Raw genomic sequence first — 14,873 nt, 5'->3', positions numbered from 1 at the left:
GTAGTAAAACAACAACAACAACAACTATTTGACTACCTATTATATATCAGAAAATGTATTAGGTGCTTTATTTCTGTTGCTTAATCTAATAAGCATGTACAAAACCCTATGAGGCTAGATACTAGTATCATCCTAATTTACAGAATAGGAAATTTAGGCTGCTTGCCCAAGACCAGACAGAGCTAGGAGGCTAACCTGAGGCTAACTTCAGGTCTGACTTCAAAGCCCATTCTTTTAACAAATTTCAGTTTGGCTTTTGGTTCAGTAAAGATAAACCCCTACCCCAGGACACCCAGGGATCCTTCCCAGCGAGTGCCCGTGTGTGTGTGTGTGTGTGTGTGTGTGTGTGTGTGTGTGAGTGTGTATGTGTGTGTGTGGGCGCGCGCACGCTCTCTCTCAGTCTCTCTCCATCCCCAACCCCATCCCCACCAAGATAGCCTGACCAAGAGCTCTCCTCAGGACCCCTTTATCTCCTTGCGCTTTCCTACATAGAAACTCCTTAGCTCTGGTCTCTGTCCTGGCTCATGAGGCAGTCAGGACCCCTGGAAATACGTTCTCAAGGCATCTTTGTTACCTACTCACAGAACTGGACTTTTTTCTGGGGTCTCCTTTTTCACTGATGCTCTCGTACAGAATTTTTCAGGTCCGTGTCCTGAGGCTCTTTCCTGGTGCTTCTCTGTCTTCTTTCCCTACCCCCCAACTCCTCCACCCTCCGCAGCTTAGAAAGCAATATAGGCTCTTCTTCAGCTCTTTTCACTCTTCCACTGGGGCCCTTGCTCTTTCTAGTGACCATCTTCCTTTTCTGAACATGGATCCAGTGTTTTTTTTCCTTTTGTCATCTGAAGTCCCCTGTCTCATAAAGAATGACTTATTTCTCAGAATTATGGCTTCCCTGACCTTAGCTGTCAGAGTGTGAATTTCCTTGGCTCTAGCAGTAGATTCCTTGTTCTGTATGTATATAGGAAGTATCAGGATACCAAAGCCAACTCCCAGAAACAAAGGTCTTGGGGAGGGATGCTTATGTCAGACTTGAGTACAAAGTAGGGCTAAGTGCTCCCCACGGTCTAGTCTGAGGCTAAAGAAGGCATAATCTTTCATTGGCTCGCCCTGCTCTCTTTCTCTTACATAGTTCTGTGGTTGTGAAAGGTAGTTAAAAGGAGGACTTGGGGAAAAGCCCTAGACTCGGAATCAGGAAACCTGGTTTCTGATACTGGCTCCGCCGCCGCCCACTAGCTGCATGACCTTGGCCAGAGTGGCCAGTGCATCACGTTACACTGCCTGCTTCGCTGTATTAGAATTACCTGATTCTGTTTTGTGTCCTTCATTGGACTATAAGCTTCTTAAAGGCAGTGGCCATGACCACGCCATATTCATTTTGGAAACCGCAATTCCTAACTGGTCTCTCTGACTCATGCTGTCCCCCTCTAATCCATCTTCCACATTGTTGTGGGAATGATCTTTTTAAAATGCAAAGCCCACATGTCACTCCCCTACCACAAACCCTTCAATGGTTCTCCATCACCATTAAGATAAAGATTTATAAGACCTATCATGATCTGGACCCTACCTACCTCTAGCATGTGCTTTTTACTACCTGCACTTTATAATTTGTTCATTCATTCCACAGATATTTAAGCATATTTCTGCCTTGGGCCGGGCATTGGGAACACAGTGTGAACATGGCCCCTGCCCTCACAGAACTTCCACTCCTCCCCTTTTCTCCTGACTGACTACTACTTGTCTTTTAAGACTCAGCTCAGGCATCACCTCCTCCAGGAAGCCATCACACATGCTCTGTACTTCTCTCTCTCTCCTTACCCCGTGTACCTGGAACACCCTATGCATGCTTCTGTCATAGCACTTCTATGTACTGATCTGTCTCCCCACCAGACTGCAAACTCTGAGAGCGGGTACTGTGTCCTATCAACTTTTTTATACCCAGCACATGGCTTGGTACACAATAGGTATTGAGAAAGGATAACTGAATAAACAGTACCCTCTGGTGGCTGACTGTTGTAAGTATAATCTTTTATGCATCATAAGGTGAGTAAAGCACAGCCGATTATCCAGAGGAGGTAACTTTTTCTTTCTTTTAACATTGGGTGAAGAACCATTTCAGAGTATGTGATCTCCTAGCACCCAGGTTGTTATTCCGATATCTTTCCAAATCTTCCATAATGCAGCAAACAATATGTAAATGATAGAACAAAATTACCATTTTGAGTAATTATGTAAAAAGAAAACGTTAAGGGAAACTTGTCTCATGTAATGAAGAAATGTAATCTAGTATACAGTTTTGCATTTGTCCTTTATTTCAGGGCCAAAATACTCACATTCATTCATTAATTCAACAGATATTTGTTGAGTACCCACAGTGTGCCAGGCATTATTCTAGGTGTAGTGAACAAAACAAAGTCCTTAACTTTAAGAAGCTTACATTCTAGTTGGGGGAGACACACAATAAACAAATATATTTTTATGAGAGGTTATAAGTGTTATGGATAAATATAAACCAGGGTGCGAAGTGGAGTATGAGATGAGATGCCATTTGAGCAAAGGCCTGAAGACATATTAGTTATAACTTCAGAAAAATACATAAATGTTGGTTCACCAGACCTGCCTAAATCATTGTGGGACATCTAGAGTTTTCTTTCTTTCTTTTTCTTTTAAATTTTTTTTTCTTTTAAATTTTGAAATAAGTTTAAGCTCATATAGAAGTTGCTAAAATAAACCTAAGTGTCCATCGACAGATGAATGGATAAAGAAGATGTGGCACATATATACAATGGAATATTACTCAGCCATAAAAAGAAACGAAATTGAGTTATTTGTAGTGAGGTGGATGGACCTAGAGTCTGTCATACAGAGTGAAGTCAGAAAGAGAAAAACAAATACCGTATGCTAACACATATATATATGGAATCTAAAAAAAAAATGGTTCTGATGAACCTAGGGGCAGGACAGGAATAAAGACGCAGACATAGAGAATGGGCTTGAGAACACGGGGTGGGGGAGGGTAAGCTGGGACAAAGTGAGAGAGTAGCATTGACATATATACACTACCAGATGTAAAATAGATAGCTAGTGGGAAGCAGCCGCATGGCACAGGGAGATCACCTCAGTGCTTTGTGACCGCCTAGAGGGGTGGGATAGGGAGGGTGGGAGGGAGGGAGGGAGATGCAGGAAGGAAGAGATATGGGAACGTATGTATATGTATAACTGATTCACTTTGTTATACAGCAGAAACTAACACACCATTGTAAAGCAATTGTACTCCAATAAGATATGTTAAAATAAGTAAGTTCCTGTATCAAAAAGGGAACTGTAAAAGATCATTAAAATCTAGCAATTTAAAAATAAAAAAAAAATTTAAAAAATTAAAGAAAAGAATTTACTAAAATAATAGAGTTCCAACATACCATTCATCTCCTCTTCCCCAGTGTTAACATCTTTCATAACCATGTAACTATCGCAATTAGGATATTGTCATTGGTACAATATTCTACTAAGCAAACTACAGACCTCATTCAAATTTCACCAGTTTTTACATGTACTCAAACTTTGGGGGCCGGGGGAGTATGTGTATTTCCATGAATTTTATCCCATGTATAGATTCGTGTAATCACCACTATCATCAGAACAATACAGTTTCATCACCCCCAAAAACCTATGAGGTGCACACTCTTTGTCGTCACATCTGCCCCCTGGCAACCACTGATCTGTTCTTCATCACTATGTAACTTGTAGAATATTATATAAATGGAATCACACTTTATGCGACATATTATGATTTGCTTATGCCACTCATCATAATGCCTCTGAGATACATTTAAGTTGTGTGTATCAATAGTTTTAAAAAATTTTATTGTTGATGTTCCACAATTTGTTTATTCATGCCTCCACTGAAGAGCATTTCGGTTGTTTTTGGCTAATACAAATAAAGCTGTTATAAACATTCATGCAAGTTTTTTGTGTGTTTAGACATACATGTTCATATCTCTGGGGTAAATACACAAGGGTGAGATCTAGAGAGTTTTATATCTTCAGAGGGGGTTATAAGCAAGTGCTGTGCTTCACAAAACAAGCAGTAGAGTAGGAAGAACACTGGATGGGGAGTTAAAGGATCTTGCTCCAGCCTTGCCCTGTCATTGATCAGTAATATGATGTTGGGTAAGCCCTTCTCCTCTCTAGGCCTCATATTTCTTTCTTTCTTTCTTTTTTTTTTTTGCGGTACGCGGGCCTCTCACTGTTGTGGCCTCTCCCATTGCGGAGCACAGGCTCCGGACGCGCAGGCTCAGCGGCCATGGCTCACGGACCCAGCCGCTCTGCGGCATGTGGGATCTTCCCGGACCGGGGCACGAACCCGTGTCCCCTGCATCGGCAGGCGGACTCTCAACCACTGCGCCACCAGGGAAGCCCTAGGCCTCATATTTCTATCTGTAAAGTGAGGAGCTAGGAATTGATGATTTCTTCAGTCTTTTTAAGATCTGACAGTTCGGTGGTTCTGAAGAGACAGAAAGGAGGTTTCTGCCTCACATAGGATTTATAGCTATATATATAGAATCCCAGGTGCAAACCTAGATTATGCCTCTCCTACTTCTTGCATGTTCTAAACAGCAACCTTGTGTGGAAAGAGAATATGGGGGAGAAAGTAACTAACCCTAAGGCTACCAAGGTTTGGGGGTCTGATCCCTGAGGAGAAGGGACTCCAAAGCCAACAAAGAATTGCCGCACGGCACAGGGCCATTCCTAAGGCATGTATGTGGAGCAAATTGTCCTCTCTGTTGCCAAAACTTTTGTTAGTTAAACTCAGGGTGAAATAAATATGGAATACGTGTATGTGTTGATACACATGTGTGTGCATTATATATTCTAAATGTTACATTATATGCATTTTTATACTATATATTATTTTCAAAATCAGGAGGGAATTACACAAAATGTTTGTAATAGTTAACTCAAAGGAATGTGATTATCTTGAGAGGCAACTCTGAGAGGAAAAGAAGTATGTTTATGAACACATTGTCTCTGTTTCTCTCTCTCTCTCACGCGTGCGCACGCACACACACACACGCACGCACACACACACACGCACGCACGCACGCACGCACGCACGCTGGTTAAATCACAGACAAGAGCCAGGCTGCCAGAGAGCAAATGCTGGCTCTGCCATTTACTAGTTATATGTATGACCTTTGGGCAAATTACATAACCTCTGCGTTTCTCAGTTTCTTTTGTAAAATGGCAATGATAACAACAGTGCCAACTTCATAGGGTCAGTGGGAGAAGTAAATGAGTTAAAATATATGAAGCAATTAGAACAGCACCTAGCACATCGTAAGCACCCACAAGCTGACAGGAAACGTGTCTGTCAGTCGATGTCCATGTGTCTCGAGGCCTCCCACAGCATGGATCCCTGGGCCCAATACGCTAGGGTTCTTACACTTCAAGAGATGGCCTGGCTGCTACCTCCTCAGCCACACTACTTTTCTAGTGTGTGTGATCCACATCCTAGATGGGAGTGATCCACGCCCATCCCCCACCTACCTCTACCCTGCAACCCCTCATCTACTTCTCTGCCAAGAAATTAAACTTAAGCACTGAGGCAGTAGGTTGCTTAACTATGCCTCAGGAATTCTTCATTTTTTTGTCTCCTAAGCTGCAGTTACTCCAGTACAGGGGACTCAAAATCCTATTAATAGTTTTACATGTCCCTCAGTCTGTTAAGTGACCCCCTCCCTCCCAATCCAATGAAACAGATAAAATTCATAAAAACAGCCCTACTTCATTTAGTTATTTTTATGTAAAGCTGGCAGAATCATCTTTGAAATGTTGCAGTGTTTTGCTCTGGAAAATGAAAAAGAAGGTGGTCTCGTCTTCCTCTTCCTGTTATACATTTGAACCTTCCTTATACGAAGGGCTGCGGAGGTGGTGGTGTGTGTGATGGTGTCCTTTAAAGTGTGATCTGGATCAACACCTTAGCTTAGATGCTGCCACAGTAAGTGCAACATCTGTATCATAAACATCATGGTTTCTTTTCCCCCCCCAGCTTTATTGACATATAACATTGTGTTTTAATTGACATATCTCACATATAATTGACATATAATATATAACATTGACATATAACTGACAGAAAACATTGTGTAAGTTTAAGGCGTACAATGCGATGATTTGATATGCTAATATATCACAAGATTACCACAATAAGGTTAATTAATACATTCCTCACCTTACATAGTTACCTGTGTGTGTGTGGTGAGAATATTTAAGATCCACTCTCATAGCAACTTTCAAGTATACAATATAGTCTTGTTAAGTATAATCAAGGAATCTAAAAAAAACCCTGAACTCATAGAAACAGAGAGAACATTGTGTTTTCTTGACTGCATCGTTACGAGAGTAATGAATTCTTTGCAGCTCAGCAAGGTGACAGAGTTGTTCGTAACAATTTCTTGATAATCCGTCAGATGTTCAATTTACCTCTCACTTTTCCTTCTCATCTCCTTTGCACAGAAAGTGGCTGCGTGTAGAATGAAGCCCTCAGCCTCTTTTCTCTGACATTTTGGAGTCTGAGAAGGTGGGGCAGTGGTCACCTGGGTGCTCCTGGGCAAGAATGGGAAGTGAGAAATGTGTTGTGCCCTTCCACTTCTTGGAATACTATGCCTGCTTTTTCTCTCCACCTTGTTCTCAGCTAAGATGGTTAAGGTGTTACTATGGCATTAAGATCCAGACATTTAATCCAGGTACGTTCAAAGACTCCAAATGACAGTGCAGCTTTCCATAATATATCTGCAGTCTCCGTTTCTAGCCTTATTTCCCTCCCTTGCATCTGTCAGGCTGATCTGCTTTACCCAAACACGTTCTTTGCTTTCCTGCCTGTGTTTTCACTCATGCTATTTATAGTATTCTCTCTGCCTGGAATTCTCTCCCCATAAACCTCATCCTTCAAGACCAGCTCAGCTACGTGAAACCTTCCCTAATCCCCTGATTGTCCTTTTCGACAGGCCAAATTATTTTCCCTTCTCTATGCTCTCCTAGAGCTGTGTTTGTATTCTATTACTTGTTCTGCTATTCGTTAAATTGTAATTAGCTGAATTCACACTCATCTTTTGCACTAGACTATAAGTGCCTTGAAGGCAGAAACTGAGTCTTTTTCATCATTTTGGTCCCACTCAGGAACCCTTGTATGTGGTGTGGGCACTCAATAAGTGTTTGTTGAAATAAAAACATTTCCAAATGATCTTTAATGCTGGCATTTCAAAATCTCCTAGGGGGAAGGGGAAGATCTATTTGGGCAGAAGGTTTCAGGAAATAATCATTTATTTATTTATTTTACTTTTGGTTGCACTGGGTCTTCGTTGCTTCGTGCGGGCTTTCTCTAGTTGTGGCGAGCCGGGGCTACTCTTTTTTTTTTTTTTTTTTTTTTTGCTGGGGGCTACTCTTCGTTGCGGTGCACGGGCTTCTCATTGCGGTGGCTTCTCTCGTTGTAGAGCGCGGGCTCTAGGCGCGTGGGCTTCAGTAGCTGTGGCACATGGGCTTCAGTAGTTGTGGCTCATCAGCTCTAGAGCGCAGGCTCAGTAGTTGTGGCGCACCGGCTTAGTTGCTCCGCGGCATGTGGGATCTTCCCGGACCAGGCATTGAACCCGTGTCCCCTGCATAGGCAGGCAGATTCTTAACCACTGCGTCACCAGGGAAGTCCAGGAAATAAACTAAGCTGGCATTGATCTTTTAGAGTGGAGTACACTAAGATGGAGATGCCGAGGAGGAGTTCTATTACCATGTAAATAAATTGCACTTGAGTCTGGGTAGAGGGCTCATCCACTATTTCATACATATTGTTCCACCTGAACATGAAATCTCAGTTCCTCCTGAACTCCAGTGTGGTGCTCTGCAGGACTGATGGACGTGACTGAGCTGAGGGGAAGGTATGAGTGGTGAAGTTTCTCCTGGGGGTGGGCTGGAGGGAAGGCTGATGAACTTAAAACCCAGAGATAAAAGACCTATAGAATGAGTGTGTGGGAGATCTCCCAAGAAACTATGAAATAAGCTCTCTAAAAGAAGGGAAGGGTAAAAGGTTAGTCCATTTACATTTCAATAGGGAACAGGAACAATGACCAACATAACTTTGCAGTCTCTTAAACCTTGGCAACTTGTGGCTTTTGTGAGCCCCTATGTATTGATTTCCTTGTAGTGACCAGCAAGAAAATCCTTCAAATAGAGAATGTGTGTCTTTGTGTCAGAGAAGGATGGAAATTGGGGAAGACTAGGTCTGACTGGGTTTAATCTTTGGGCTGGGAGGTAGGAAAGAACTACAGGAAATAGAGTAGGGTGGGCAGTTGGAAAGAAACAGGAGAGTCAAATTCTTGCTGCCTTTGGGAGGAAAGAAGAGAGCACAGAGCAGAAAAGATCTGGAGCTTAACAGGAAGGCCCATGTTCCCTAGTGCTTAGGCCTTGGAAGACTGGTGCTCAGACTCAGTCTTAAACATCAGAAACTGCCCTTCCTTTACACAAATAGGTTGCCAAGATTACTGTAATGGTATTTTCAGGGAGGATAGATGTTTCCACAGACATAAAGCCATTTAGGCAAACCCACTAATCTAAACCAAAGAACAAACTTCAAATAAAAAGCTTGAGTCTTCCACAAACCACCAACCAACTAACCAATGAACCAACCAACAGATCAACCGACCAAGAATGCCTATCAATATAACCCCAGTTGTTTTCAGCTGACGGTTAATAAGCAAGTGAAATACCTCACTGCATTTTCAAAGAAAACTGCAAACATGGAAAATACCAGGGCTTTCAAGTGCCTTCCAAGCAATTTGAGATGTTTTATTCACATCATGAAGACAGATTTTCCCTGGAGTATTTCCTGTTCAGAAAACACTTAAGGACCCTGCTCTTTTGGGCTGCTTCTTGACATGGAAAGATTTTAATGTCACTGCTTTAACTTTAGTTTGGGATTTTGCCTCTTCAGCCAACTTTCTGCTCTACTAGTTGCATCTGGCTGTTTTATCTTGCCTGATGCAACTGTCCAAACCCCACCCAAGCTCCCTCACTCAACCTACATTTTCTCTACAAAATGCATTTACTATAGTATATTTTCTAATGTTTGCCATTCCTATTTTGATTTTTCACTTTGCTAAATCCATCAGTAAATGTTTCTTATGTGTTTGTTATGTTTAAGGCATTGTGTCTCTTACAATGGGAGAAACAAAGTGTCATAAAACCTTTCCTCAAGGAGCTTGCTGTCTAATTGAAGATTTTCAAGCAAGGGGGTGCGTCTCGTATTTGACCGTTCCTTTCAGTTCCTGTTACCCTCCTCGGCTAGGCCCTGTTCACATCACAATAGCCTCCTAAATTGTCCCCATGCTTACTATTACCCCCAGTCACATTAAGCCCAGTTCATCTTCTTAAAAAATTTAATTATAGTCGTTCTCCCACCATCTTACCCTCTCCCCCCCTTCCCAAATTTTCAAAGATACCATATTGTCTAAAGAGTAGGGTTCAATCTCATTCGCTTGGCTCAAAATTTCCCTCCTTCTCACCTTTTAAATCTGAGTCCTATCCATCTCCAAGGCTGAATTCAAGTCCCACTTCATTCAAGCTTCTTTTCTCCACTTCCCCACTGAGAGTGATCTTTCCCTTCAATTTCTGTAGATTGTAGCCTTCACCACTCATTGATATTTCACTTATGCTAACTTGACTTGTTTGCTTTATATGTATGAGGCTTTCCCCCATAAAATTGGCCAAGGAACCAATAAGCTGAAGCCCTTATCACCCTTTGTACTATACATTTATTGAGGGCAGGGCCTGAGCATAATGCATTGCACACAAGAGATGATTAATACATGGTTGATGATGAAGATGGTGATGATTTTCCCTGGTTTCAGGGTGTAGGGTGGATTACGGGGGGCGGTTACAAAGGAAAGATTCTAGAGGCAGGGGGATGAATTAATGAGGCTTTTACAATAATAGTCCAAAAAGATGATAAGGGCTTCAATTTATTGTTTCCTTGGCCCAGAGCCTCATTGTATTACGAGAAGAACTTTAGTGAGATTGAAAAGAAAAGGAGGGTAGGACTCTGGCAGGACTGCTGTGAATTTATGTGGGGGATGAGGGAGAAGTAGGTAACTGAACCTGAGCAAGTGCAATAATGATAGTAGAAATAACCAAAAAGAGGAAATCAGAGGTGGAAGCTGGATTTAGAGGGAAAGTGATGAGTTTGTTTTTAGAGATACTGAGTTTAGGGTAACTTGAGTAACCAAGTGGACATGTCTGGCAAGCAGTGAGATACTGCCCCCCGTTCAATTCAATGCAACATATATTTACTGAACACAGACCACATGTCAGTCACTGTGCTGGAGATATCATCAAATACGACACAGCCCCTGGCCTCCGGAACTCACGTTTGATCAGGGAAGACAAACTAATAAATTCCTGTAACGTAGTAAATGGTATAATAGAATTATATATAAAGTACTATGGGAATATAAATAGGGAACCAACTGTATCCAAGCAGATGAGAAAAAGTTTCAGAAGTGACGATCTTTGAGCTGGGCTTGGAAAGATAAGTAGAACTTTGTTCAACAAACAAATAATGAAGTGACTTTCCAAGTGAAAGGAGAGTCTTGAGCAAAGGCACAAGACATGGTTGTGCATGGCCTTCTAGGGGAACAACAGGTAGTCTGAAAAGACTAAACAGAATGGGATGACAAAATAAAGATGAATGGTGCAGAAGAGGTAATGATAGTCAGGAACTGAAGACAGGATTCTGTTACACTACACTGGAGAGGCAGTTTAGTGTGATGGTTAAAGGTGTGGACTCTTAAAGTCAGACTCCGTGGGTTCACATCCCATCTCTGCCACTTACTAGGCGTGTGGCCTTGAGCAAGTCACTTAGTCTCTCTGTGCTCAGGTTTCCTCATCTGTAAAATGGGGCTAATGTTACGTCCTTCATACGGTTGTTTTGATGATTGAGAGAGCTAGTCTATAAACTGATTAGGGCAATGCCTGGCATGTAGTGAGTGTTATGTCAAGCTTAGTCCAAGGGCTGAATTATAAGAAACAAGGCACCATACCACTGTGTACTATACCATCAGCAGCCTCAAGAGGAAACTATAAATGGGAACTAAGTCTCCAGATAGTCTAAGCACAGATCCAGGGAGCACTAGATGAATCTCTTATTCTCACATGAGTGGGAGTTCTTTGAGAGGGTGATATTATCTGCTTTGGAAAGGTAGATCCAATTTAGGGAGAGAGTGAGGAGTCTGAGAAGACAAACTAGAATGGCCTGAGTGGGACTGTTCATTCAGGACAAATGGAAGCTCTCATTGTGGCATTTGCCCCTTGGAAAGTGGAAATAAAACAACAAGGTTGAAATTCGGCAAGCATATTTTATTTCAGTTAGGTAAGAAACAGAAAATTGACCAGCAGGGACCTTAGAGGGTGAGAGAGGAGGCAGCAGGGTCCAGCGACAGGTATTTTGCTGGGCTTGGGCGTATGTAAAGGAGCCCTTTGAAGAGGGCTAGCAATTGGAAATGCAGCCCTACCTTGCTAATGAAGCACATCTGGCCACTTGAGTTTTGGTGCTCTCAAGTAACCCATTGTCTATTCCTCGGCTTTTTAGAGCTCTACTCGAGTGATCCTTGAATAGACTCTTGGAATGATTGTGCTTCCCTGTGTGACTGCTGCTGAAATGGAACTGAACCTTGTCCGCCCACCTCGCCAGCCAAGGGGTTTCCCTTGACACGTCTTGGTTTGAATACTGGTCTCACCACGTCCCAGCTGTGCAATCTTGAGCAAGTTGCTGAAATTCTCTTAGCCTCAGTTTTCACATCTGTGAAATGGAAATAAGAATAGCTCCTATATTATAAAGTGGTTCTGATAATTATAAGAAATAATTTATCTATCAATATAAAGTAATTGACACATTAAATGCTTAAAAGAAGTAAGTTCCTTTCCCCTTCCTTTCCTTTTACACTTAGGCAGCCCAAAGATCCTCTGCCCTCATTTTAGCCCAGCTGGGGACTTCACATCATCTAATGTCAACAGTAATAGAGATGGGCAGAGGGACAAGTCAGTACATGGGAAGACAATGAAGAATGGTGGCTTTTTTTTCACCCCCTACCCTGACTTGACAGTAAAGATATTTTGATATAGCCAGTATCCCCAAGTAGGAAAGGTATTCAGATACTGGACAGCCAAAGTGAGAAATATCTACTAAGACATGATGACAACTATGTGAAAATATATCTACACAATCATATATTTAATGTGAAGATATAGCTATGCATTCATATATTTTAAAATGGAAACATTTTCTATATTTTAGAAAGGAACAAGGAAAACTGAAAACACTTTTGTTAGGATGATACAAATATGTTGTTGTAATGTTATCTTAATATTCTTGTGCCTGTGGAGAGGGGTCCTCTTTCCCTGATGTACTTAAATCTCCTTACCCTCTTTCCAAAAGAACAGTAGGAGGACAGGGTGCTGGAGTAAAGGGAATTTCACAGTGGGAATAATATGCCCCCATCTCATCTGTCCTTCTGCCCAGCCTCCATTAACCATCATGATCTACCAGAGGCCGGAGAGCTTCCTATCTGTGGTGCTTCAATGCCCTTGCATCATTAATATCATCATCTCTACCCTTCTTCTAGGAGTGGATCTTATGAGGGAGGTATGGAAGAAGTTATGCATGTTTCGCTATCAGTCCGAACCTTTGAGAGCCTGCAGTGGACAAAGGCAGAAATCACTGTGTAACACTCTGGACTTTCTTGGCAGGTGAATACTGCTATGCATGAGGCAAAACTTATGGAAGAATGTGACGAATTGGTAGAGATCATCCAGCAGAGGAAGCAAATGATTGCTGTCAAAATCAAAGAGACAAAGGTAAAGCACAGCAGTTCAGTGAGGCCAAGGCCGAGTTGACTTTACAAATGTCCAAGCTTCAAACCGATGGTTCCAGTTTGAACTTGGATCATGAAAGCAAGAAGAAATGAGGTTTTAGGGAGATGGGCAAAGAAGAAGCAATATTTTGGCCTAGTGCTATGAATTCAGTCAAAATGATGGCAGTTCTGGGGTGTTGGAAACGTTCTATATCATGACCTGGTTGGTAGTTACATGGGTGTGTGTATATGCAAAAAATCATGGAGTTGTACACTCAGATTTGGGTGCTTTACTGTGTGTATGGTATAAGTCAATACAAAAAGAATACAAAGTAATGGTAGAAATGTGGACCAGAATTACAGAAGGATCATGACTGCCATTGTAAGGACTTTGGGCTTGATCTGAAAGGCATTAGGAAATCATCCTAGTTTCTTAGGAAGGGAGAAGACTGATAGATACGGCAGAAGTGTGCAGTGTAGATCAGAATGGGATGATACGGAAGTCAGGCAAGCATGTTATGAGGCTTATGGAATGATTCTTGGCATGAGTTGATGAAGGCCTAACCAGGGAAGTGGTAGCACAAATGGAAGGGAAGAGCGTAGCAGGCATTGCTAGCAAGGAAATGATGGGAATCATCGACTGATTAGATATAAAAGATGAAGGAGAGAGAGAGAAGACTTCCAGGCTTTTAGCATGGGAACTGAAGAATCGTGGTCAAGAAGCTCAGGTGTGAGCCTCTATGCAGCTCTATGGTTTTACGCTTGCTGGTCTGCTGGTCAGTATAGTGATTGTGAGCTCATGCTGTGTGTACAGTGTGAGAAGTTATGAGAGCCTGGAGTGATAGCCATTACTTTGTGCCGTGCTGGGTGGTTCCAACTAACACAGGAACTGAAGTGTCCGAGAACACAGATCTGTGAACACATAGGTATGCTTAAAGATGCTTAGAGAAATATATACATAGAAATGTAGATACTCATAAAGAAAAAGGAGGTGCTTTTTATTAAACATGTATGTGACAATAAAGTGTCAACAATGGTGATCTCCGGGTGGTAGGGTTTCTTTTTATTTTCTAAATTTTCTGTAATGACCACACATTGCTTTTATAATAAAAATAATTAATGTGATCAATAAAAAGAGGAGGTAGGTAACCTGGAGTATATGACTGTGTTGCAGGGTAAGTAAGCGGGCCGTAGGTGGTAGGAGGGGTTGACAAAACACACATGGTGGGTAGGGTGACAAGGTGAGTGCTTAGTACAGGGACCATGGGATGTTAATAGGTCTTATTTTTAGAATCACTGCAGCAGATCTCCTTCATGTTGTTTTATCATTTTTAATTAACCACTGGATGTGTTATCTTATTTTTCTTTTGCTAATTCTTTAAGGTTATGAAACTGAGAAAGTTGGCACAGCAGGTTGCTAATTGCCGCCAGTGTCTCGAACGCTCAACGGTCCTCATCAACCAAGCTGAGCATATCCTGAAAGAAAATGACCAGGCGCGGTTTCTCCAGTCTGCAAAAAATATTGCTGAGAGGTGAGTTCCTTATGTTCTTGCAGCAGTGCTTCCTCTTATGAAAAGGGGCCAGCTTAAAGTCACTTAATTCTGTTCAGGCGTGTATCAATACGTAGCCGCTACCACCTGAAGATTTTACCGGCTGGCTAGTTACTAAGCCTCAGTGTGGTACATTGCCCTGTGGATTTCTGGCACCCGTCTCTCTATCTCTGTAGCCTACTGGTTCTTCTAATGCACAGCCAGCCATGTGCCCTAGTGATGCCATGGCTCTCTGCTGCCCACTCAGGGCTGGAGCTTTCTATGTTGGTGTTGGCGTAGGAGCAGAGAAACTTCTGGCCACATAGATAGGTGGATGCCCTTCTAGTCTAGACTATAGCACTAGACTCCCTAGATTTGAATCCTGCCTCTGACCCTAAACTAGTTGGTCGCTCTTAGGGAAGTCATATAACCTCTCTGAGCTTCATTCTCA

At 42.2% G+C, this 14,873-nt stretch overlaps 1 protein-coding gene across 6 annotated transcripts in view; it reads left to right on the top strand.

The window, feature by feature from the left end:
- MID2 (midline 2) overlaps positions 1–14,873 on the top strand; it is a 108,558-nt gene that overhangs the window by 69,323 nt on the left and 24,362 nt on the right. For 4 of the 6 annotated variants that reach the window (XM_060292715.1, XM_070044719.1, XM_060292714.1 and 1 more), the window contains exons 4-6: positions 12,563–12,685; positions 12,790–12,897; positions 14,277–14,425. In XM_060292715.1, the coding sequence (XP_060148698.1) occupies positions 12,563–12,685; positions 12,790–12,897; positions 14,277–14,425 (380 nt within the window). The remainder of the gene's footprint in view (positions 1–12,562; positions 12,686–12,789; positions 12,898–14,276; positions 14,426–14,873) is intronic. The other 2 variants (XM_060292719.1, XM_030835806.2) reach the window with 1 other exon arrangement.

The sequence above is a fragment of the Globicephala melas genome, chromosome X (assembly GCF_963455315.2).
Source record: "Globicephala melas chromosome X, mGloMel1.2, whole genome shotgun sequence".
Lineage (NCBI taxonomy): Eukaryota > Metazoa > Chordata > Mammalia > Artiodactyla > Delphinidae > Globicephala > Globicephala melas.
This window is presented reverse-complemented; position numbering and strand designations above follow the sequence as displayed.